We start from the raw sequence: 26,849 nt of genomic DNA on the forward strand, positions 1-26,849 counted from the left end.
TAATGAAGAAATAAATACAAATAGAATGCGAAAATAAAGAATAAAAGGTAGGTAAAGGTTTAGGCTATTTTTCTCTTGTGAGAGTGTGTATGTACGTGTGCATGTATGTGTGTGTGCGTGTGTGTGTGCGTGCACATGTGTGAATGACTTCTTGTGTAAGATTGCAGAGAAAGTACAGAGGGAATGAGAGAATGCGATGGAAGCATGAGATGGAGGTGGAGACAAGGGGGAAGAGACAGATGAGAGACAGGAAAAAGTAAAATAGTCTCGTAAGAAAGAATAGGGGGTAACATTGTTTTAGACCCCCAGATTGCCCCGGGGGCCAAGACCTCCAGGGTGGGAGGAGGTTTTCAAAGTCTGAACTCTCTTCAGCTTGTGGGCTATAGAGAGCCTAAGCGGAAACAGGAAGTAACGTCGCCATGGGACCTCAATTCGGAAACAGTCTCCACGTAAGTGAACGAGAGTCAAAGTTTTATTTCGTGATCCGATTGAATTGCACCATGACAAAAAAATATGACCTCTACCTGTTTAAAACATCACGTTTCATGCCAAAAAACCAGCAGTTTGTTGAAAAACTATTGTAAAATAAAACTCAGAAGAATCCGTAACCAGAAGGACTACAAGTCGCGTAGGTGACGTCACACACCAAATGCCGCCCTTTCCCGTGTCAGTTGGTGACGTATTTTTTGTGGGACACCAGATTTGTAGTCCGTAGAGCATCCTCACACAAAATACATTCTTCTGTTGCCGTTTTACGATAAACTGCTGATTTCTCGGCATGAAACGTGATGTTTTAAACAGGTAGAGGACATATTTTTATCTCATGACACAATTCAATCGGATCACGAAATAAAACTTTGACTCCTGTTCACTTACATGGAGACTTTTTCCAAGTTGAGGACCCATGGCGACGTTACTTCCTGCTTCCGCTTAGGCTCCCTATAACCTATGGGTACAACTTTACTCCACCTTTTTTATACATTGTGGCAAACTGAAAAAGACAAGTCAAAGTAAGCTAAATTAACAAGCAACTATGAATCTATCCTATCGCTATATTGAAACTTTCACTAACATTTCTGTAGTATCCTTTTCTTTACTTCTATATATGTGTCTTTGTTACACTGAGCTATATAAACAGTGATTGATGATAGCAACTGATGAGTTGCTCACAACTGGCAACCCCTCAGAATGAAGTAGGTCATATGAAAGCTCTGGCACTCAGGTGTCTGATGAGGCTTCTTGGTGACTTTTTTTATTCAGGCCAACACACACACACACACACATGCAGCCGTCTATGCACACACGCTGCTCGCAACCCATTTTTCTCTTCCAAATTCATATTTCAGAGGGGACACGTGGGAATTGATCATTAAGGGTTCCTGCTATACTTTTCCCTCTGCCTGCGACTATGAGCCGTCACAGACACACAGCGTAATTAACCCACTAACCAAAGCTGAACTAGGGTGACCTCGCTAAACTAAACCCTCTCTCATCGGCTCACTTAGTAAAGTAAGCAAGTAAAGCAAACGTGTTTTATTTCTTAAAATTATGCTTTAACGGCATCATCCACAGATAATAAAACCCAGACAGACATTTTCTCTGAGAACGCCACTTTTCTCTTCATGTCTGTTCAGTTTCACAGAATTATTAACTAAATTTGTCTTTTTGAAAAAAAAAAAAAAAAAAAAAAAATCTAATTGACACTATTATATGACACCATTAATATGTTTCATTGTAGAGCATTAATTTTAACTATGAACATTTGGACTGTTATTTTTTTTAAGACAAAAACAAATTCTGCAACAGCGTCTCCAATAAACTGCTCTAGATTACTAGATCGGCCAATATTACATTATCACATAACAGTGTCTATATGTGTGTGTGTGTTGGCTGTTAATCTTACTCAGAATTCATTTAAAAATGTTCATTATCATCAACAGCGGATGCTAGATTTTCATTGATATCTGCCTTAAAACAACCAACATTGTATGGGTTATAATGCCTACCATACTAAACAATTTGCTGAATAATCTAATGTATACACAATTTTCATAGATTTCAATATTTCATAGGGAGTGCAGTATATTACTATTGAATGAGGTACAGTAATAATGACAACTTGAATGAGGAGAATGTAGTGCATCTGATGCTTATGCAATTATGTCAATTTCATGTAATTTAAAATCTATTTATTTACCATTAGATTTGGATTACGTAACATCCAGGTTCCAGGAGAAAATACACAGATGCTGCAAAAAGAAATCCATCCTCTTTCTGCCGACAACACTTTTAAAGTGATGATGGTTGATTGCACAGTGACTATATCCTCACTTTCAGTGTGCAGATCTTTCTGCCTCTGGACATGAAACTTTGCAGAAAACTGAAGGGCCGATTAACAGCACAAAGAGTTGTTTGGTTTACCCTGTTGGTAGTTTTGCTGGTGTAACTTTGGAAACCAAGCAAACAGAAAGTGCTGTTGTTGAGAATGGCCAAGAGGGTGAACAAGGAGAGTTAGTCCTTGTGCCAAGACCCAAAATTTCACATATCAGTATCACCTGGGAGGGCAAATTCTAGTTGTGATTTTTTTATGCCTATACACCCATAGATTAAAGCAGAAGTAAGCGATCCGGTCGTTTTGGCTAATGCTGCGTTACAGGCAGGCTTTTGAAACCGTAAATTACAGCTTCAAGTCACGACTTACGACTTTGTAGCGTTCCAGGCAACCCACTCGTGTTTTTCCGACCTGTTTTACCGGTGAAAGTCACTATAACGGCCACTCGTAACTTCCGACCCGTGACTTGCACCAGATCGAACTGGTACGAGTTCACAGGTCGGAAAAACACGAGTTACGGGCTGCCTTGAACGCACCATAACGTCTTGTCAGCCGATGGAGTTAGCAGCCCCCGCCCTCGTCATGGATCTATTGGTCCTCGTCCCTACGTCACCACATTCAGGCGCATCCCTTGGCTGCACACACAGCCCTTCATGCCGTTCCCTCTCCTCATTGGATAAAAATTGTAGGATACGAGAAAAGTTTTCTCCTCGGCTCAGAGCAGAGGGACTGACAGACCCGTGTTTTGGTCCAAACACTCTATGTAAGTGATTGCTGTCGGAAGATATAACTATTTAAGACTTATATTAACACAAAAATATCGCTTATTTCTGCTTTAAGTTTTGATATGATAGACCTTGCTGACTGGCAGCTTTATAGTATTTATCACCTTTTAAAGTAATAGACTGTTGCTGTTCAAAAACGAAAAAAGTGCCTTCCCTTGAAATCATCTTTCTTTCATCATATCCTCCTATCCTAAATTAGATAGATAGATAGATAGATAGATAGATAGATAGATAGATAGATAGATAGATAGATAGATAGATAGATAGATAGATAGATAGATACTGTAGATACCTTTATTGACAATGAAAAAACTATGCTGTGTTGGGTGGTGGTGGTGGTGCCGGCTCACAGAACAACCATGTGGTGTGCACATTTAAAACACTGGATCCAGATATCAGTTCAGTCCTTTATTTTGGTAACTGAACAGTGATGAACGTAGATCAACAAAATATGAACAAAAGGTGGTGGATGTGAAAGCCCTGTCAATTAAGTATTTCTTTCTCAGGGCTTGAGGCAGCGGATAATCTAAGGTTCTTCCTTTAAGTTCCTCGGTCTGTTGCCTCACTGTACGAAGCTCAAGTTGCTCCGGCTCTCCCTCCAAGCCCAGATATTCTGCTGTACCAGGTACTGTAACAAGGTTTTGTCCTCGTTAGAGAGTCTCACTTTAACAACTTTGGGCCTTTCTCAAACGAAATCTGGTGTTTGTCTCGCACACTCTCTTTTTTCACACTCCCTTGCTTGCCCTCGTATCGATCCGCATAGACTGGACAAAAACAGATGCTCGGACACCATGAAAATGAAACACTATAATTCGTGTGACAACTGGCCATGGTAGTCCAGGTCAGGCCTTTAGTCCTTGGGCCAGACCAGATACCGGTATCACTTGAGTGGGCAAAACCTTACCTATACTAAATTGTTTTTAGGGTCAATATTTTCATAGGAGCAGCTTTTTATATTTTTTGTTATTTTCCCCTATAGGCAGATGGTCATTAAAGGGATAGTAGCATTTTTTAAAAGTGGGGTTGTATGATCTACAAATAGCTAAATAGTTAAGTACTTTAATTGCAGTAGAAGACTCTCTGCACTCCTCCCGTTAGCAACGCCAGCCCCATAGCCCTGCCCAGAGATTTACAACATACAGTGTTGTGGACAGACCCAAAGAAACGGCCTATTTTCACAGCCTAAAAGAGGTTTTACCTGAAAAAAAAATACACAGTTCCATTGTTCACTATAATATAATTTTTTCCATTTATAGCGAACAATGGAACTGTGTTTTTTTTTTTCCGGATCATACAACCCCACTTTAAAAAAAATGCTACTATCCCTTTAATGACCATCTGCCTATAGGGTAAAATAACAAAAAAAATATAAAAAGCTGCTCCTATGAAAAGGCTATCATATTTTAATTTACTTATATTGACCCTAAAACAATTTAGTATAGGTAAGGTTTTGCCCACTCAAGTGATACTGGTATCTGGTCTGGCCCAAGGACTAAGTGACAGAAATCATTCAAAAACAAGAGTAAGCTTTCACTGCATGCAGAGAGACTGAGTCAGACTGGGACATTCACCCCTGGACCGATTGAGACTAACTTCTTTACTATCTGTACTACCCAAACGTCTATGAGGCAGACAACCAGGATTTGTCCCAGTGATCCCTATGACCCGTCAGACTCTCCAAAACGACATTAAACTGGCCCTCTTTATATATACATATATTATATGGGAATAAACAGGAATAAATCCAAAATTTACAAAATTTAAGGTTGGCCCTTAACAGGGAACTTAAATATAGTTGGGGGAAATATATTGTAGCATAATATTGGCGAAAAAAAAAACAGATTTAATGCAAGTACACTTGAATATCTCTGCTATTCCTCAATCACATGCACACAGCACACTGCTTACTTTTTTTTATTTGGGGGGGGGGGGGGGGATAATATTTTACTCACCATTCATGTTTTTGTTGTTCAGTAAAATAATTGATTGTTCATACAAGAATTAAAACTTGATAAAGTTCTACTCACAAATAAATCAGTTGAAATGTCATGTTTTTTAATTATATTATTTTGCATGGATGTCTGCTTATGACAAAACAAAATATTTGCATTTATGTTTAGATATGATACAGTTTGTTTAACCCCCAATTTCCAGTTATTTCCCAATAATTCCCATAATTCCCATGGAGAGTTTCCAATTTGGAATATTTCCAAAATTCCCCAGTTTAACTTCCCATGGAAAGTTTCTGGAAATTTACTGGAAATTTTCCGGCCCTTTGCAACCCTAGACCTGTTCTTCTGTGTGTCAGTGACACCAACATAATCACCACTTGGAGAAATCAAATGGGAGTTGCAGTTGTCTACTGCCGTATGTGAAGCAACATGTTGCATGTCAGCCAGAAGGAAAAGTGAAATTCATATTTGTTCAAGCCACACATTTAAATCACTTCCATGTTTACACTGTGTATCTGTATTAAAAAAAACACAAACACAATGGAACAAACATGGAAAATGGAGACAACATAGGCAAATTGTCAACAATCATCAACTGCGATGAAAAAAAAAATGTTATCAGAGCACTATGTGAGACTGAGTCACTCCATTCATGGGCTCTGGTTCATGTTGTAGTGGGTTCTTGTTCTTGTGCCCAGGAAGCCTGATCACTAATCTATCTATGTATCTGGCTATAAATAAAACGCCATTATAAATATAACTACTAAGATCTTGACTAAATGTGAGAACAATGGCATTTTACAGCTAGTGACTTCTCTGCAGTTCACAGAGGATGCCCCACTGAAGTCAGAGGGTGCTCCGTCCTGCTGAAAAGCAAACATCAGCAGAAGCACAGAGGACCTGAGACGCACACAGCAGGGACAGAGACAAAAAAACTCAGAGAGGGGGGGCGAGTCTCAGAGTGTTTGTTCATACGAGAGAGAGAGAGAGAGAGAGAGAGAGAGAGAGAGAGAGAGAGAGAGAGAGAGAGAGAGAGAGAGGGAGAGGGAGAGAGAGGATGAAGGACACAAGGAAGAAAGTGAAGCTCAGCAACTTCAACCAGTATCACCTTTCTGCACAATCATCTTCACACACACACACACATACACAGGTCACTAGAGGCTTGTGTTGTCTATATGAGGTGTTTGAAACTATTACTCTCTGTACTGCTTTGTCTGAGGGCTGACAGCTCTCAAACCAGAGAGGACACAGGGTCAGTAATGGCATCAGCTGCAGAAGACCAAGTGTGCCTTATAAAAAAAATCCCAAAAGCATATTACAGCCATCCTGGTAACAAATCAATTTCCCAATATCTGCATTTTTGTGAGGCCTGGACCAAGCGCATGCCGCTGGCCTCATTTGACTTGTGCTACAGTAGGATATTTGTTGTAAATACCATACCACATAGCTTTCTCTATCTGTGAATACAACCAGCTAAGGGTTAGGCCCGGCCAGCAATGCTTTAATGAATCTAGAAAAAACTTGTGGCCTGGTGCAAAATCCCCCCTGACACATAACTAATATAACTTAATCTGTGTGTAAGTCTCAGAACAGGACAGAGACAGACTGTGGTGATAAAGTCATGTGGGTACAAGCTGGAGCTGCTCAGTGAATAATGCAAAAAAAACCCTCAGACACAATGAGAGCACCTATTGTGGTTTCTACTGATTCACAGCTAAACTTCACTTTACACTTCAGTCACTAAATCCAGGCTGGATGTACCAGCTCCATGGAGTCAGCTGATGAACTCATCCAACATGGAGACATCCGTCACACAGCTGTCATCTTATTTGAATATCGCAGTATAAGTAGGCTACTGTACACTGTATATAAGCCTGTACCTTTATTACGGCGGCTGATAAATCCAAGTTTTCTTACATACTCGGGTCTGATGCGTCAAAAAATGCTCCAAACGGCGGATGGACGTACGTCACGCCGTCGTCCACGTTTCTGGATGCGCATGCGTGCGTGCAGAGGAGGCAGGTGAGCTGTGTATTTTTTTTCCAGGTGGTGATGGAGAGCAGAGAGGGCGCCCATGGCGGGTCTGCATAATGTATAACCCCGCCTCACATCACATCACAACCACACATCCACATTCACACACATTGGATTCCCTGTGAGGGTTGTTGCCATGTGTGGCAGTCAGATCCCTCCGCAGGGAACAACTGTAACTGCAGGAGTTGTCTTGTCTGTTACAGGCTGCACATACAGTGTGTGTAATGTTGTATAATGCATCTTATTACGCTGTAACCCCTGTGCATGTGGGGGGAAACCACGGAGATAGTGGCCAATAAAAACACAGGAACTCGGCTCCATCCAGTTTTCAGCAGCATGCAGCTTACCTTGCCCACTGCTCATCTCTCGCCTCCCTGTGCTCTCCTCCTCCTCCTCCTCCTCCTCCTCCTCCTCCTCCTCCTCCTCCTCTCTAAGTCCTCAGCGTCGATAATATCCCCAACCTCCGCTGGGATCAGCTAAGCAGGACAAGCACAATTATCCACCCACCGGCACCTATATCCGGCAAAAACGTGAGAGAAGAGCCGAGCAGCGACCGTTAACAGAAATCCTTGAATGGGGATGTCAGTGTCTAAATCCCGGGTTAACGGGGATGATGCGAGCCGCTCGGGCAGACAGTCACTGATGAAATCCGCATAGGACAGGGATAAGCCACAGCACACGGCTCACTCTCTCCCTCTCTCACTCAGGCTCTCGGGCAGCCCCCATCCACACACGCACAGTCGCACACGAACACCGGCACACACAGGCCAGGCGGCGCGTAATACTGTAGCACACACACTCATCACAACGGGGGGAGCGTAAAAGAAAAAAAAAAAGAGGTGCGGGGACGGGGGCGCGTCGTTTGCAGAGTCAGCGGTACAGTTAACCTACTATCATCCGCCGGTGTGAGTGTGAAAGAGCGAGTGAATGAGAGAGAATACATTACTCCACATCTCCACAGTGTCCATATAGGATAAAAAAAAGTTGATTGATGTCATATCAGCAGGGGCGGGTCCAAAGTATTTTCTGGTGGGGGGGCACAAGGGGTAACAACGGTGAAGCACCCAAAAGTAACAAAAATGAAGGTTGCCATTGACCGATCTCTTGAATATTTAGTTACACACTGTTGTCTTCATCTTGCTTTTATTGGCCACATTGAATCTTTCACCTTGTATGGAAGATGCCTATGACCTTTCCATTTTCCACTTGTCAATATTAAAATTTTAACCAATCAATAATCAGTCAGTCAGAAAATGTATTGCCATGTCAACAAGTGACAAGGAATTTGTCTTGGTTTGCTCCCTACATACAATACAAACACCACGTGAGAAATACAGAATAGCAGGGGACAGTATAATTACAAATTACAAAGGACAGTACCCAGCGACATCATGTAGTACAGTATAGGTGCAAAGTGCAGTGCTTAATGCGAATCTGTGTAAGTTCATGAGTCTAATAGCTTGAAGGTAGGTGCTGTCTCTGAAGCGTGATGTTTTACTTTTGATGCTTCTGTATCTCCTGCCTGATGGGAGGAGGAGATTAATATAAAGAGATGGTGTGCCGGGTGAGAATGGTCTGCTATGATTTTGTTGGCCTTACTGGTGAGTCTCGTTGAGTAAAGTGATGCAAGTAGGGGTGTAACGGTACACACAAGTCACGGTTTCGGTCGAACAGACACTAATTGAATGTAAAACTAAAATCTGTCTTGTGTTATAAAAGTTAAAATAAATAGAATATAAAATAAAACAAGTGCATTAGGAGTGTTATAATGCCATCCATTAATTCTAGAAGGAAAAAAACCTTGTACTTGACAACTGACAATTATTATTTTAAAAGAACAAGAAACTAACATCAATGTTGGTTTACACAGTTAATTTAGACTAGATGCCAGTTGCTTTGGTGATGTTTCTGGTCCTGTCTGTGTTCATGTCAAGAGGCTTAAAAGCAGCGGGATACGTTGTTACACACAACTTCTCCTTTTCCTTACACTAGTGATTGACATATTGAGGTGAGCATGTGCTAATGTGTTTGATGCGTTTCTAGCGACGCAGCACCCATCCGTGAAATAGCGCCGATGGCCTTTATCCGGTCGACCAGTCGCGAGCTGCTTTACAGTCTATGGTCGCAAGCCGTCGCAGTTGTGTTTCACTGATGCTGTGTTCACACCGAGATCGCGTCGCCCGGCTCGTTGCGGCAAGTTTACATTTAAAGTCAATACAACTCTCAGCCGAGGCAGGGGGCTCTCCTCTAACTTCACACCATGGATCTATTACATCCATGCTTCACACTCTCATCACTTCTCTTCTTCATCTGTTATGACAGTTGCTGGCAACTTTTAGGTTCATTACCGCCACCTAGATTGGAGTGAGGACTCGACTTTTACATTTTTAAAAAAAAAATTCACTCAGACGTATTCGTCGTGTGACTGTGTGCACCGAACCGTGACCCCCATACCGTGACGGCACGGGACGAATACATATACCGTTACACCCCTAGATGTAAGTGTAGGCAGGCTGCTACAACCGATCTTTATTTCCTACACAGAACACTGGGGTGTTTGCTGTACAGAGTTGAGCCTTATAGTCAGAAGTTAGTGCTTATAGCTCTTTACAGTGGGAAAGAGCTTTACACAATGATTGACATTGCCACAAGTCAATGACCTTTGGGGGGGCACACAGGGTGCCCAATCAGATTGCAGGGGGGGGCAGGTGCCCCCCTGTGCCACCATGGAAGACCCGCCCCTGCTCCACATCTCCACAGTGTCCATAGTAGGAAAAAAAAGTTTATTGATTTCATATCAAGGTAAGGTCAAACAGAGAGTGTAAGAGACAGGTTTTATTACAGTTGGTGTCATTTATTTTTATTTTATTTTTTATTTCTCATGTGTTACTGCGTCTGACCTCCTCATCTCCCTCATCCATCAGGTCACACAGGGTGTCCACCAAGTCTCCCATCAGAGCATAAACCTGTCGGGATAGATACAGTGGGGTTTACATATGGGGTGTGCATTAGACTGTGGGAATTCCAACAGTGTGAGGCAAAGCAATTCATTTTTACAATTTGTCTGTGGACTTTACATAGCATTATTACAACATCCTCTGCCCTTGGACAATCACATCGACTGAGGAAAAACTCGTAAGAAAATGCTTAACAGGGGGAACAAAAATTGGAGAAACCTCAGGGTGAGAAACAGATTCATGTGATTCCACATTACACTCCCTTAAAGAGCAGGGACTCACTAACATTGGTTTGAAAAAAAATAAGACAGAGAGGAAGATATCCTGATTTATAACTCCATAGTATGAGCCAAACTCCAAATATTCAGAATCCTGCATTTCCCATAATACAGCTGGCTTTTCATTGGACCAATGGAGAATAGTAAAAAAAAATAAAGAGGCAGGGATACCAGAAAAAAAGTAAAAGAGTAAAAGTAAAAAAAAAAAGACAGAAAGAAGCAGAATCCTACATTTCCCATTATGAAACTGGATAGTGTGTGTTTCATGACCTGTGAATATTCTCATCCATCAAGGTCATAGTTATCTCAAGGAAATTTCAATCGAACGCAACTGTGTGTTTCATTATTTCGCTGATAAGACTTCAGGGTTTTTTTGAAATATAATTGAAGAATTCACCTTTTGATGCAGAAGTCTTGTGTAAGTGTTCATCACCTCCACTTCTACATCAGGAAGTTGCTGACTGATGTGGTCTGGATGGGTCTTAATCAGTGAGGCAGACTCCTTTCCTTGATTTTCTTTTTCTGTAATGTTCTTCCCCGATTCCTCTCTTTTTTTCCCTTTCTTTTTGCTCTCCTTTGAACACAACAAAAACAAATATATGACATATAATTTACTGATGAATCATCAGAGAGTGTTGAGTGAGCATGCAGGATGATCACATTACCACAATGAGTTGGTTGGACGGACACTATTCACGTGCCTCTTATGTGATGAAAAACCACCTCCCACATGTATGATGGTGTGTAATATATTGTTTGTTTGAGTTTAGATATGTATAGATATGCGTGTGTGTGTGGACTACAGATGGCTTGGATCAGTCCAGGTCCTATTAATTCACACCCTGGGCACACATTTGGAGAGCAGGTGCCCATTTTCACACAGTGCTCTGTTACCATGGTAGCCTGTGAGTAATAGGCTGTACCTTACCTATGATTCAACCATCACAGAGAGAGAGAGAAAAAAGAAAACACTCAGCAAAATATGCAGTCATACAGACACAAGTGTGTCTTTAGTATACGTGTTTTTTTTCTACTTTTAATGGCTCAAAATGAAAACATGAACTATTATAAGAGAGATCTAACAGGTCGTGGGCTAGATTCACACCCAGAAGGTTGTTTATGTGGCTACAGGACACATCATCCCATCATCTATCTCTGAACAACAACAGTCAGTGTCCTCGTTAGGATTCTCAGTCCCTGTGTTGACAACCAAATGTTTCTGAAATTCAGATTTGTGAACAGGATGATGAGAAGTTCCTAGGTGGGTGCACGGAGGATGGGGAGCAGGAAAACAATAATCTGCATTAAAATGAATGAGCATGTAGCGACATTTGCTTGATCGTTATGCCACCTAACCAGTGACATGGAAAAAACATGAATGGCCTCTATTGCTAAGCTACTATAATGGCTCCTCAGGGGAACAACATTGGGAGAAGAACATTAGTTTCCTGCAGTGGAAGGACTGAATAAGTGATGGCTGGTTTCCCTCTGTCTCTTACTCTTTTGTTGTCTTTCAAACACACACAGACTAGAGCATAGTGTTGCAAGTGTATGTATTACTGAGGATGAGGAAGTATGAGGCCAAGTTGTGTGGAATAGTAACAAGTCAACAGTAACCAAAGGTGGGTGACTGGCAGATAAATGAATGATGAATGAACAGCTTGTTTGATGAGAAGGTGACTTATGACTGGATCAGCCGAAACCAGATGAAACGATGTGTCATGTCTTACAAAACACGGGGCTTCATTAATGCTCATGATTAAAGTACTTGAAAAGTGAATCTGCTGCCACTCAGTGGCAAAACATTTCATGACTCTCTAACACTCTCTGTGTTGACGGAGCTGAGCACAGCAGCTTCACAAACACATTTTCTCCCCCTCACCTCCACTGGTTTTTCAGCTGATGGTAACTTGGGCTCTTTTTTGTTGTCATCCTTCATCCTGGACTTGGCTCCACTCCTCTCCTCTTTGGACGCAGCTCCTCCCTTTTTCTCACTCTTGTCATCATATTTTATATTATCGGACAAATCTGTGATGCAATAACAGTCAAAGCATGCATTAAATGCTTTCACGATTTAAAGGGATAGTTCACCCAAAATTGAACTTTCACTCATTATCTACTCACCCTCATGTGGACTAAGGGCTGGGAGAAGTTTCAGAGTCCTCCGTGGCTTCTCTGAGTTACAGGGGGTCTCGGCATAGCAGTGCATGTCCATATAACAGTTGCAAATGGATACCACTTTTCTTCATAACAAAAAGACACACCAAAAAACATCCAAATACCTCCATGCTGCTCGTATGTAATGTCCGTCTTGTATTGAAGCCCCGAAATGCGAAATTGTCCTGGAAAAAATTAAATAAGTCTATTTTTCAAGCTTGTTTTTTAGCGGAAGCTTCTCGAAGCTCCTCTTCCCGGTTCGTCAAATTTGGACGAACTGGGAAGAGCATAGACCCTGGTTCGTCCAAATTTGACGAACCAGGAAGAGGAGCTTCCGCTACAAACAAGCTTGAAAAATAGACTTATTCAATTTTTTTCAGGACGATTTCGCATTTCGGGGCTTCAATACAAGACGAACATTACATATGAGCAGCATGGAATTTGCAATTTGATGAGATGAATGAGAAATTCAATTCCGTTGTGAACAATTACCAAGTGGTTTGGAGGTTTGTCCATGTTGTTTTGAGAATGTCATTTCTGTTTCAAGAAATGAGCCAAACCAATGGAGGAAAAACTGTAACATCACTGTAACATATCAATATTAATATCAGCAGAAAAGCACAGATAAAAAAAAAAAAAAAAAAAAGTCTATTTTTCAAGCTTGTTTGTAGCGGAAGCTTCTCGAAGCTCCTCTTCCTGGTTCGTCAAATTTGGACGAACCGGGAAGAGGACCTTACATATATACAAGACGGACATTACATACCAGCAGCATGGAGGTATTTGGATGTTTTTTGGTGTGTCTTTTTGTTACAAAGACAGTTGGTATCCATTTGCAACCGTTATATGGACATGCACTGCTACGCCGAGACCCCCTGTAACTCAGAGAAGCCACGGAGGACTCTGAAACTTCTCCCAGCCCTTAGTCCACATGAGGGTGAGTAGATAATGAGTGAAATTTCAATTTTGGGTGAACTATCCCTTTAATGTCTGACTGAAAGTGTGAGAGTCTCACCAGCGTCAGAGAGCAGGGTTTCATCCAGTTTATCAGTCCATGTTTGTCTCTCTGGGAGGCCCAGCAGGTTTCTGAGCCTCGCGGCCTCATCAGCCATCGTGTCCAGAAGCTTCCTCCACAGCTTCTGTCTGCAGAGGGCACCACACACCACCATAACCTCCAGGCTCACTACACTGAGTGTGCAGCGTGTGGGATGCTATGAAAGAGATGCTAACATGTCTCATGTGTGTTTATGCCTCACCCAGGAGCTGCTGCTGTTTGATGGTGCTGTTCCAGTGCAGACCGTTCAGACAGCTGCAGAAGTAGAGAGCTGAGCTGGGCCAGGCTCTTCTCTCTGGTGCTGGTGTCCTGAGCTGAGTCTTGTTCAGGCAGAGACAGCACCACCTGGATTATGGGAACAAAAGACTATAAGTAAATATGTCACGTTTTTAATGTCATCATGGTATGAAATTGTACTAAAACATGCACTACAGTACATGAACTTTCTCTACACTAACCCAGTGTTATTATATACTGTACCACATTACTGCATTTCATCTCTACCTGTTGGAGAGTATCGACCGAGAGGTCCCACGTTTGCCCTGGATTTACTTCTTGCCACAGTCTCTTCATGTCGTTCACTGGCTGATGAAGGTACTGAAACTAAAACCGTGGATGGAGTTGAACTCTCTTGTGCAGAAGGTTACCGTATGTGAATGTGAACATAAGCTCTCCATGAACAGAGTGCTATCTGGCTGCAGGATGAAAATGACCAGTGACTGTTATCTTCCTCTAGTATAGCCTTTATTGTCATTGCAAAACAAGAAAATGCAACAAAATTGCATTACAACTCATTAACCAGAGCAACGTCACATGAAACTCTGCACTTTATCAATGTACAATATTTATTTATAGGCTCCTATTTTTTAAGATCTATTTTATTAATCAAATGATTGCAGTTGATGTTTATGTTTTTTTTTTGTCTTTGATGATGCCCTTTTTAACACTGAAATAGATGTAAACACTGTAATTTTAGTTGTTTTGCAATGACAATAAAGGCTGTACTAGTACTCCAACAACTGCTACACATGTAACAGTTTATATTCATTTACTTAACAGACAAGTACATGCACCATGTAAAATACCAAGAGAGCAATGATCCTAATTCTTGGTAGTGCTAAGGAAAAAGGGAATTACCGGTTTTTACAATCTGGACCTTATTTCTAGCATAAAAATGAAGTAAAATAATTTACTCACCCAGATAACTTTGGTGTCATTACGAGTCTTTCCGATGAAATTAGCTCCAGCCCAGAGCCGTATATATCCGTATACAGTAATGTGAGTCTACAGGGCAACGCAGTGCAGCCTCTAAATAACACATTATCTGCTGCAAAACTGGTTCATTTCACCAATATTTAGTTATGATAGGCTAGTGCTATTCCCCTCTGAGTCCGGGGTTAGCTGTTATCAACATCCGAGGTCTGTAGGTTGACCTACTGACCTCTGACCTGGATGATGTCATCTCCGACCGCTGCCCGGCTCATTCTGATAAGAATGATTCCGCTTCGGCATTCTGGTCCATTTTTAGTGCAACTAGCCAGAGCTTCAGTGAGTCCAGGTTGAGGAGAGGAAGCCTGTGGAAGCTGAACTTCATCCAGCTGCTCATTTTGTTCTGACAAGTCGGAAACACGCAGAAACGAACCGTAGTATTAGCGGTAGCAACAAGCCGCGCCACGGTCGGAGATGAGATGACATCATCCAGGTCAGAGGTTAGTAGCCTTGGATGTTGATAACAGGTGAACCCGGACTCAGAGGGGAATGTAGCACTAGCGTATCATAACAAAATATTGGTGAAATGAACGGGTTTCGCGGCAGATAATTGCGCTGCCCCATGTACTCGCATTACATGGATATACGCGGCTCTCAGCTGGATCTAATTTTGTCGGAACGACTTGTAATGACACCAAAGTTATCTGGGTGAGTAAATGATCATATTTTATGCTAGAAATAAGGTCCAGATTGTAAAAAACGGCAATTATCCTTTAACCCCAATAACAGGTTGGATGAATTGATGATGTTGAGTCAAGAGATAGTATTCCAGTCTTAATGTTTGGTTATTCTTTCCAATAATGTTTTCAATTTTTTTCCACATTTCTCATATGTATTTAAAATAAGATCAGGGAACTTTTGAGAGAGGCATATTCTACATTCACGAGAGATGAATCTCATCAGCCTACCAATTAACCCAGTTACAACCAGGTTTCTACTACAGTGCCATGGCAACATGGCCTCTTTTTGTACAGTGTAGAGGCAGTGGTGAATGGTCTAAAAAGCATTAACAGTTACAGTGTATAATTAGTTAATGAGCAACTGCAAATTATGACTTGTCAAAGATATAATGGTGGGGAGCTAAATGGATGGAGACTAAGATAAAATTCAGGTTAGAAAGGAGCAGCCATAATGGTTCTGATGACACTATACAAAGAGCAAAACGTCAAACAGAACAATGTGATGAATGGGTCCTTTAACGGGTCGTCTCACACTCAATCAGGTGATGCGACAAAGATTTAGACTCAACTACATATGAACAAAAATAAAAAATATTTGATAGGTCAAACATGGAATCAGGCCACCATACATGATGAGTAATGTGACTCCAGCTACATTTGGAATGAAAAAGGACACCGTGACCTTTTTCAGGAGCTTTCTTTGTGCAATGTTGATGTCCTAAGAGGATTTTGTACAAAGGAGAGTATAATATTCTTTATAGAAATCGCATCCACCTATAAGATTTACCTTGGGGTTTTTGTTTTCAAATGTTTGCACCTCCGTGATGTAGAGCTCTGCAGGGGAGCTGGGTCTCTCTGGCGTTTGGATGCCATGCAGCATCTCATACACAATCGACCGACACATTTTCACCATCACTAGTTTGTCCAGTTTTGTCTGCTCATACACACACAGTAGCAAAACAGAAATAAAAAATAAAACATATGAATTTGTTAATGTAGATTTCAAAGCCCTCTGTTCATGTGTGTTTCTGTCTCACTTTCAAATGGACAGTTGTACACAGTTTAATTGTATAACTACCTCGATGAAAAGTCTCTGGTCTGCAGTTTTGTCCTGGTACAGAGCTACTCCCCTCAACCTGACCTGCATTGAGGCTCCTTGCAGCAGCACCGGGTGGGTGTTGAGCTGCCATAGTTCAGTTTTGATGCCGGGCTTTTCTGACTTAAATATGAACTCCACTTGCTGCGTGTCACCTGGAAGAATCACACCTGGATGGGTGGGGGAGTTAAATGGAAAGCAGTCAGGCGGGGTGGAGTACTGATTGACTGATTGACTGACACACAGACAAACAAAGTGTATGACGTAAGAGGGTGGCAGCAGGTGTCTGATTATGTTTGTGTGTGTGTACCAGAGGAGGAATTGAAGTAGAAGTGCGGGGTCATTGTTTGTGATTTCAGCTTAGGAAAGCTGTGTGGCAGGGGGAGCTGCTGCCAGCTGTAGTAGATGGCTGTGCTGCCCTCATTGTGGAGCTCCAGGTGGGACAAGGCTCTTTCTCCAGTCATGGCCTGAAAGAATATTGTGGCACTGATTCCTACTTCTCCCTGATGAATGAGTGTGGGAGAATACAAGTAAGGGGGGGGGAGAGAAGAGGAAGCCAGTATTCACATATTGCCTTTGTCTCAAACACATTCAAACCAGGTTGAAAAGACTCAAGGACTGAATCACATGGTATCCACAATAACAACTCCATCAGCAAGGACATGCCATTATGTATTTTTCTCTTACATAAATAATATTTTCATTATTTTAATCAGTTTCAGTCATTTTTACTTCCCTACACTCTTGATTAATGTAAAGCTACTGCCAACAAAAAGTAAAAACTTGGCTGTAAAGAGAAGGCTGCAGATTTTTAATAATATGAGAAATGGTTGACTTGTCTTTTGCTGTGCTGAGAGACTTTGTGTTGTGGGAATTTAGGAGCAAAGATATGGAGGGGATGTTGAGTTAACATTAACCAAGGAATAGGTAAGACTTATTTACAGTTAATTTAATTCAAATTTATAGTGGATCAGTGTCAGAGTTATATAGTTTAATCCTTGGCTCATGCACCATCCCTCCACCATCTGAAGTATAAATCTGTTCAGTACATTTTCTGTAATCCTGCCACAGAATAGATCACTCTGTACCTGGTAAGAGGCAGAATTTCCAGTCCAGCTTGCAAGCTGGCCACAAAACCTCAAGGCAGGGATGAGTGGAACATGTGACCAAGCATGGTCATACTGTGCCAGCAGATCACTGTGAAAGACAATGAGACAGCACTATCAGTGTTGTTTTGTGTGAAAACAAGCTGCATCCACATTGGTTTTTACAGGTTTTCTTAGCAGAGACCTAAACAATTAAAAGGCTGCTTCCTCATCTGAAAAACAGCACAACTGTAACAACCAAGATCTGAAAAGCAGTGTGACAGAAAATGCTCAAAACTCGTATATCATGGTTGTGATGTGGTATACACACCTCAAATTACCCTTCATTCATGCCCAGCTTTTATTATTGTTATTATTTTTTTCAATTAATTAAACTGTGTTGACCTAATCTTGACCAATCCAGTCTAGAAAAAAAGAGAATCTTACAAGTTCTCCTTCTTCTCTCCTTTGGCCTCCTTCTCCTCTTCTTGCCTCTCCAGTGAGGGGGTACCACAAACTGTGACAAAGGTTAAGGGCTTACCAGAGCCAATCACCTCCAGCCCATCGATGTCCTATAATCAAAATGAAACAGAGTGGTGGTTTTGGAAAAGGTCAACTGAATCTAACGGTGTGGCCACTGTTAGTTTTGATGTTATTTGGATCCCCATTAGCTGATGTAATACACATCAACTATTCTTCCTGGGGTTCGACCAGTGTAACAATAATAAAGAAAAAATTCAGAAATACACAATCAAAGTGTAACAAAAGATTTACACCCATAAATGATCCATAAATAGTCTACATAGACAACATAGAGTATGTAAGGGTTTAGGGTTATTGTCATTGTCATTAATTGGGTACACTACAACCTTGTGTGAGCAGTCATGACATGTTTCTTCACCTGTTTTTTTAAACTAACCTCGCTCTGGGTTTTAGAGATGTGACCCAGAAGGGAATTCCATTCGACAATGGCTCTGTAGAGCACTGTTTGTTGTTTGAAATGTGTTTTTGCTTTTGGAATACAGTCTTTACCACTAGTTAAAGGTAATACCCTGCGTCCTCTTCAGCTCAACAAATGGATGTTCTGTCCACTCACATCCAGAAAGTAGAGACACAGAGGAAAAAAACAAGAGTCTGATGAAGCCTTCAACACAACAGGGCTGGGTGTTATGGAACACACTGTCCAGTTATTAATGGAAAACTCAAAACTTATCAAGGTGAACATGCACTGTCCTTCTACCTCAGACTCAACTGCTGAGTGAAACATTTCCAGTCATCCTTCATAGTCTGTAGCTCTGTGGTGTAACTGCAGAGCTCTATGGTATATTATAGAGTTGGCAGAGTGAAAGAGCTCCTCCTGTAGTTAAAACTTCTCTGCATTCTTAGTCATTGCTTTCTCTCCCCCCATCCCTTACTGATTCCCTTCATCTTTTGGCCTCTCTTGGCAAACCCTCCCTGTCCCCTTCATCGTTCTCTCACTTTGCACGTATGTCACAGCGCCACAGGCTAGTCCGTTCCTGACAGGATGATCTGTCTCTGTCTGTGTGTTTGTCAGAAAGTACTTCAGATCACCTCGGCATCACACCACCGGGACCACAGAACACATCACAACAATGTGTTGTATGTGTGTGTGTTTGAGAAGGAGCGCCAAAGAGAGAGAGAGAGAGATAGGTGGACAAAGATACCAAGTGAGAACATAATACATGTCATTTGAATAAACCCTCCCATAACCGACACCGGTTACTTAGTGCGTTAATAGGATTAAATGGGAACTGGCTGTGCAAAGAAGTGCACATTTGTGTTTAAGTGTTTATCCCAGAACCTCCTGCCCCTGCTGATGGAGTCATTGTAATGCAGAGACAGCAGTAAAGCAGGCTCTGTCCTTTTTCCTGGGCGCTGGTACCCCATAGATCTCAACAGAGCTACTCTATGACTTGGCACGCTTCAGATTTCATAACTGTACCTTCTCTATTTTAGTGTGTATGTGAGCAGACATGAGTATTTATGGAGAGGCTGCAGAGCTTCATTAATCTCATTATGCTTGCATGTACTGAATGTACATTTTACAAAGGGTGTAGGTTTTCATTTTTGGTTGGGACATTATTTTTGTTAGATGGTCAAAATAATGTTTTTTTTTTTGTTCACTATCTCTCCTTTCTACAATATGTGTTTGCTGATATAACTTGCCTGAGTCCATGGCATGTCAGTTGGATTTTCCTCCAATTTATAAAACAAATGTTTTTCATGTTTCAATTAATAGAAACCTTGATGTGATAGATTTTCCAATAAATGTTACAGGAATATATTTGTGGTGTGGTCTTCTATTTGAACTTACTATCTGTCGGGAATCATCTTCAGATCTAACCTGAGACTCTTAGCTTAAAGGGATAGTATCATTTTTTCTTAAACTGGGGTTGTATGATCTACAAATAGCCCCTACGTACTTTAATTGCAGTAGAAGACTCTCTGCACTCCTCCCGTTAGCAACGCCAGCCCATAGCCCTGCCCAGAGATTTACAACATACAGTGTTGTGAACAGACCCAAAGAAACGGCCTATTTTCGCGGCCTAAAAGAGGTTTTACCTGAAAAAAATACACAGTTCCATTGTTCGCTATAATATAATTTTTTCCAGCCCTTCAAAGTGCAGAAAAAAACACAGTTTTTATTTGGACCTAACCAACTCACGTATCCCTCCGCCCAGGGTTAGCGCCCGCCGATCAGCAGTTGGTTTGGTCCAAATAAAAACTGCGTTTTTCCTGCACTTTGAAGGGCTGGAAAAAATTATATTATAGCGAACAATGGAACTGTGTATTATTTTTCAGGTAAAACCTCTTTTAGGCTGTGAAAATAGGCCGTTTCTTTGGGTCTGTTCACAACACTGTATGTTGTAAATCTCTGGGCAGGGCTATGGGCTGGCGTTGCTAACGGGAGGAGTGCAGAGAGTCTTCTACTGCAATTAAAGTACTTAAGGGCTATTTGTACATCATACAACCACACTTTAAAAAAAATGATACTATCCCTTTAAAGGTACGATATGTAAGAATGTGGCCAAAAATGTTGCTGCAGTCAAATTCAAAACACAGCAGCGCCCTACCCACCAGACTCCAGGTTGCCAGACAGCGACGCGCTAACCTCCGCTCTGCTCACTCAGTCAGTCTCAAAGTCTCAAAGCTATAGTAAAAAGCTAAATATTCATCAACAACCTCACTGTTTTATTGCTCTGACTGACTCACAGTAACTACGAGCGGAGTTCACGTCACTCAGGTGATCTGCAAGTTATTACATTCACCGCTCTGACGCTGTGTCTGTGTGTGCAGCGCTGACACACACACACACACACACACACGGTAACCCCGCATCTACCGGAGGCTTAGTGCGTGTTACTCACACCGTAGATGAGCCAACATATGAGACGTCTTACCCATAGACTGTAAAAAGAATGGACGTAGCACCCGTGACGTCACCCATTGGTTTTGCGGAGTCGTTTTTGTGACTCAAATATGGCGGCCTGAACAGCGCCATGTTGGATTGGCCGGCCGAGAACCCGCCCACTGGCCTCGAAGCAGCTGTCCACGGAGCTGCTCCGGACCTGTCACTCAACGTTTCCGCGCCCTAATTGGCCAGAGTTTTAACCTAATAACAGTAAAACAGTAGAGTTAAAAAAAAATTCACCCCCCTCAGAGTGTGTGCGGGGGTAGAAACTATCGATTGAGACCAAAAAACGTTCTGACACCAGGCTTTGATCATGTTTATTTAGGATGTAAAGTTGGTGATTTTAACATGGGGGTCTATGGAGAATGCTCCCTTCTGACACCAGTCCCCAGAGGAATCTGAGGGGATTGCAGTTTTTTGAACGCGGAAGTGAGCTTCACTTCTCAGACCGACAACTGCCCCCTTGGTCTTACCGCAGAATAAACGACGCGAGCCGCTCCGGTTCTCCTCCACTTTCTGACTTTATTTTACAGGATAGCCCCTTGAGATGTGCCATCTCATTTTCGAGGGGGTCCATTGACGTCGGATCATAAAACATGACGACTGGAGACAGGCGACCTGACCGGGACAGACTCCTCTCATGAACCGATGGCTCCACACGTTCACAATCACTTCATTTACCATCGGCTCCATTTCGCCACATTTCCTCCCTCTTTTCTAACTTTCACTTTGTAATTCTTCCCTTTAGCTTTAGCTTTAGCAGCAGCTCAAACTAACTAGGCTACATGCTCACAACAGCAAGCTGTGTAGCCTATTAAACGGCAGAGCGACAAGCCGCTTATTTCTACCGTGTGATATCAAGCAAATATGACCATAATAACCGATAATAGAACACAATCTTTTTTTTTCACAATCTCGTTTTATCTCCCAGCCGTACTTGCAGCTCAGTGGAAGCTAACTGGCAACCCGGAGGCTGAAATGCCACAGACGCTGTGACTGGGAGAGAGCGCTGGGTGGCGACACATGCCAACCATAGAAATTCAAAACATAAACATGATTTGCATCTGCAAAAAAATGTTTTTAATGCGAATATCTTGGCTGTAGGATTGTTGTTGGTGAGTTCAGTATGTTATATGAACATTATTCCTGAGTCTCTGTTACATATTAGGACGATTTTACAGCCAGTTGCTTTAGATTTCTTACATACTGTACCTTTACGTTACTGTAGTCTTTAAAAAGGATCAGGTATTGAACAGATTAATCAGTTCAATTTAATTATAACATCAATAGATATAAATTTTCTCAAATGAAGACATTTTTATTATGAGACCTTTGAACTATAAATACTTGTTTCAGATTTCTACGAACAATGCAGGTCAGCAATGCGTAATGCAGTTTGACTCTGAGATTTGGATCATGGTCTAATATCCTCCAAAGCCCTTTTTTTTTTGCTCATACTGATCAAGATTATTTGGAATATGCCCAAACCTGGCGGCTCAGAAGTGCTGTATAGAACACATACAGATAACATAGACGGGTGTTAAAATGGCAGGATTGTTTTTGGCAACACCTCATCATTAGTAAGGACATATTCAGGATCATTTTTAAACTGCTAATGTTTGTTTTTAAAGCTATCCACGGTCTTGCTCCAGTGTATCTGTCTGATTGCATAAAGCTTAGATGACACTGTAGAGCCCTCCGGTCCTCAGAACAGCCCCTGTTGGAGATTCCTTTCTCAAATTTTAAACAGTGGGGGGATCGTGCCTTTTCGATAGCGGCCCCGAAATTGTGGAACTCCTTACCCCCTAAATTACATTTTATTAATGACTTGGCACTTTTTAAATCACATCTTAAAACTCATTTATTTAGACAGGCTTTTAATATTCAGTAACTTTTGCCATTTGATATGCATTTTATCATTTCTGTTTTCTTGCTTTTGTATCTGTTATGTTATCCAGTGACATTTGTCACTCATGTGTTTTCTTTCTGTAAAGTACTTTGATCATCTTTCTGATGTTGTAAGGTGCTATATAAATAAACTTTATTATTAGTATTATTAGTATTATTATTATTATATTGCTCCTGACCACAGTAAAATATATCATGACAATATGTGAACAGTGTATGTATGTGTGTGTATGTCTGTGTGCCTTTTGCCAGTTGCTGTTGTTTGTTCCCTGTACAGTAAACCCAGAACAGTGCGCCTGGAGGCTGGATGATCACAGTCTGCTTGTGAAGATACAGACTGATTATGATCATCTAGCAGCTCTAGCAGCAAGAGACAGAGTGTCCTGAGGGTGTCAGCAGCTTCAGTGGGCTGTGAGGTTGGACAGTAAGTGGTCCAGAAATGACGTTGCTTGTGTTGAAACAAAGGTTGCATAATCAAAACCTGCACTGTTCCCATTTAATTAGTCTTGTTCACTGTGAAGAGAGAACTGACAGTGTGTATAGTTAATAATGTGCAGTCCATATTTGAATTGATTCGATCAGGGGTTTTGGGAGGCATAATATTTTGGAGGAAGGGAGGCAAAGAGGTGAAAGTGATAAGTGCATGCGGGTGTTCCATAAACAAAGGAGGGTAGGTAATGTAGATGGGACTACTGATTTGGCTTGTTCGCCTGTGCTGTGTTGTGTAAGTGCAACATTAATCCACAGCTAATGGTGGCTGGGTGGTGTAAACTCCCGAGAGTCATAACTTATCATAATGTCCATCCTAGAGAAGGGATCTCTAAATCTCTTTATAACTCACAGAAGATTTTACACTCCTTATAATTTACCTCGAAATTTGGTAAACCTTTTTATGTATTATATTAATTTATATACTACGGTATATATTTATTTTCACCCAGTAATAATTTCCTGTATACTATTAGGTACAGTAACTGCTTATAGTTAATCCTTTTATATTGCTTAAGTTTGGCAAAATGTAAACAACTATTGCCCTAAATCTAGATAATAGTGTTATTGGTGTAGTATCAGACAGTAACCCAAAATCGAGGAAGAGAGGAAGAGTTCAAACATCATATTTTCACTACAAAGCAGTTTGAATAAAAATCTACAGATGATTAAAAAAAACATGCACATTAAATGCAGATTTTGAGAGTTTCTTGCATGTGGAATCTATTTGACTAATCATTTGCCATGCTTTAATGGGAATGTCAGCAGGCTGTGACTTTATATTAGTTTGATTGATTGTAACTTTTTGAGTATTTAAAAACACATAGTGAATGGATTAATGTATGTTTGAGGTTATGTGATGCTGATATGAATGTATATTTATGATTACAGTTGGAGTAGCGGTGTGGATGCATGTGAATGACGTTCACATCAGCTTGCTGCATGTGCAGGATTGTCCAGTGTGGTCTGTTTACTCCACCAGTCTTTTAACTTGATCTTCTTTTTGCACTGTATGTGTTTTTTATGTATGCAACATGTTCCCTGTCTCTGCGACAAATTTCTCCCTGGTGGAGACCAATAAACTAACCTAACCTATAATATATCCAAGGCTCAGGTATATAGCCCCACATTACTTGACTTTCAAGGAAAAGTGATATTAATTTCTTAGAGTTAAAAATGAGATAAGAAACTTGTGTTACTGGCTTTTTGGTGTCCATGTCTCGTAGAACCTCCTCGACTTCCTGGCACCGATGCTGCAGATATGCACTCTGGTCCCAAGTCCGAGAAGCTGGACGCAGAGTCTCAGCACAAATTACTCCTAGAAGATGAAAATTTGCCCACACAAAGAATCCAGTGAGACTGACGGAGTGACTGAGTGTTCATGTGATTTGAGTTTTCCCTCTTCATCCCAACTGTGACTGTTAGAAATGGACTTAACTGTCACAGAGCACATTTTTAACTGGGGCACCACTATGTTCCAGGTGCACAAACAAAGGGGGAAGGGGGAAAATTGGGCCGTGGTGTCTGTGTGTGTACCTGATTCTTGCTGTATGCTGCACGGTTGTCCAACATGTGTGACAGGTTTCCGTCTGCCCTGCTCTGTCTGGGTCAGTGTGGCTGCGATGCCACTCATTTCGTCTCCATAACGTTGGGGGAGACTCCAAAACTCACTGCCCACACGATAACCCTAAGACAAACAAGTTACGACACATGAGTGAGGTATTGGTGACTATAATATGAGTCTGACAGATGATGGCACAGTAGACAAGAGTGTATCATACATATCCAGAGTGGATGAGTGGCATGACTTGGTTAAGAAATTCCCTCCGCTCCTGAAATTCTCTGAAACGGTTGGCTTGGTTCATCAGTAAATTCTCAACTGGCCTGTCAAGCAAATCTTGATAGAGTTGAGAAGAGCAGCAGATAAAAATGGGTTAAACAGACAAACACAAGAAAAAGTAGGCTTGGAAATCAAATGTTTTTTTGTTTTTTTTTCAATTATCCAAAATTTCAATTCTTTAATTTATAAAACCTTCAGTTGCACAGAGGTTATGGCTATAGTACTGATACAAATTTGACCTCGGTATGTTCCAGGTAGTCTCAGATCAGCTCACCAGATAAAAAGTCCTGCTGCCGTTTGCGCTGCCTCATGCGTGAATGCCAATGTTCCAGAGCATTACTCTGGATGTTTCCGCGGCCTGAGGAGACCCCATGCCCGCTCTCCACAGCCGCAGAGTGACGCCCCCCTGTTGCCTCAGATGGAGCTTCTCTCTGAGACTCTGGTATTCGCCTCACCAGCTGCTTGGTGGAGGCAGGACAGAGGAAACCAGAGGTGACTAATAACAGTAATGTCAAGACATTTGTATTGAATTTGTTAGTTCACAGAATGTGTGCTGAATTTACCTCTGTCTCCTGTTTTTCTTCCAGATAACATCTAAAATCTTCTAAACTACCAAGGATGCAATGTGGAAGAACCATCCCTTTGTCGTCAAACCGAAGCCCTTCCGGTCCTTGAAAGAAAAGTACACGGACAAATAGTAATTTTCAATTCAAGGCTTGTATAACATCTCCAATATGAGGAAATGCTTCAGTATGTACTGTGCTATTGTCCATGAGAGCAAAGGAATACAAATTACCTGGGTAGTCCACAGGCTGAGAGTCAGGGTCGAGACTCTCTGGATGACTCTTGCCCATACTGGCTGTGAGCAGTGGTTTCTGATGCATTTTCACCTTGGGTGGCTTTGGTACATGAGGCTGCAGTAATATTCACACTCACAGTTTCACATACAACTGCACAAGAAAGTGCCACAATGTAGTCTACTGCAGGGGCAAAGTGATTCATTATTGGTTAAAAACGGCATTGCTTACCTTACTGAGGTGCGAGTGAGTGGCCAAAGCCTGGATATCCTTGCCTTTAAGAGTAGAGTTCATGGACTGCCCATCACGTAATACAGAAAGCTCCTCTATTGTTTTTATTTGCTTGTTTTCTAGTGAGGTGAAGAGAAGAGAACATTACAACTGTCTGGGAGTTTAAGTGATGGTTTGTTATTTCTGGGTGCTACAATATTTTGAATTATATTAATACTTAAAAGAATACTTATATAATCTCTCCCCCTGTAATCTCCACACACACACACACACACACACACACAGATTATGTTCCTTATTAGTGATCCCCTGATTTTAACATTTTAAAAAGTGAAAGAAGGCTCCACTTTACTGTGCACCTGGTACATCAGTACTGACTCACACACACACATACTCAGGCAGAGACAAAGAGATTACTCTAGAACACTAACATGGTTATGCAATTTTGTTAATTTCTCTTTATCCAACTCTGCCT

The 26,849-nt window shown here is 41.4% G+C and overlaps 2 protein-coding genes across 2 annotated transcripts in view; one reads left to right on the forward strand and one right to left on the reverse strand.

Annotated features, from left to right (window-relative positions):
- Window positions 1–26,849, forward strand: part of LOC310992379 (GTPase IMAP family member 9-like) — a 113,775-nt gene that overhangs the window by 73,165 nt on the left and 13,761 nt on the right. The window lies entirely within an intron of this gene.
- mycbpap (mycbp associated protein) lies at window positions 9,983–26,437 on the reverse strand (the record flags this gene model as incomplete). The annotated part of the gene is made up of 18 exons (XM_083979600.1): window positions 9,983–10,069; window positions 10,736–10,912; window positions 12,221–12,366; window positions 13,508–13,635; window positions 13,749–13,891; window positions 14,051–14,149; window positions 16,283–16,429; window positions 16,574–16,761; window positions 16,902–17,115; window positions 17,680–17,788; window positions 18,124–18,248; window positions 24,706–24,824; window positions 25,043–25,193; window positions 25,288–25,403; window positions 25,621–25,807; window positions 25,910–26,016; window positions 26,143–26,260; window positions 26,375–26,437. The coding sequence occupies 18 exons, from the start codon at window positions 26,435–26,437 to the stop codon at window positions 9,983–9,985; spliced, it is 2,424 nt and encodes an 807-aa protein (XP_083835726.1).

The sequence above is a fragment of the Trachurus trachurus genome, assembly GCF_905171665.1.
Source record: "Trachurus trachurus genome assembly, chromosome: 1".
In the NCBI taxonomy this organism is placed as follows: Eukaryota; Metazoa; Chordata; class Actinopteri; order Carangiformes; family Carangidae; genus Trachurus; species Trachurus trachurus.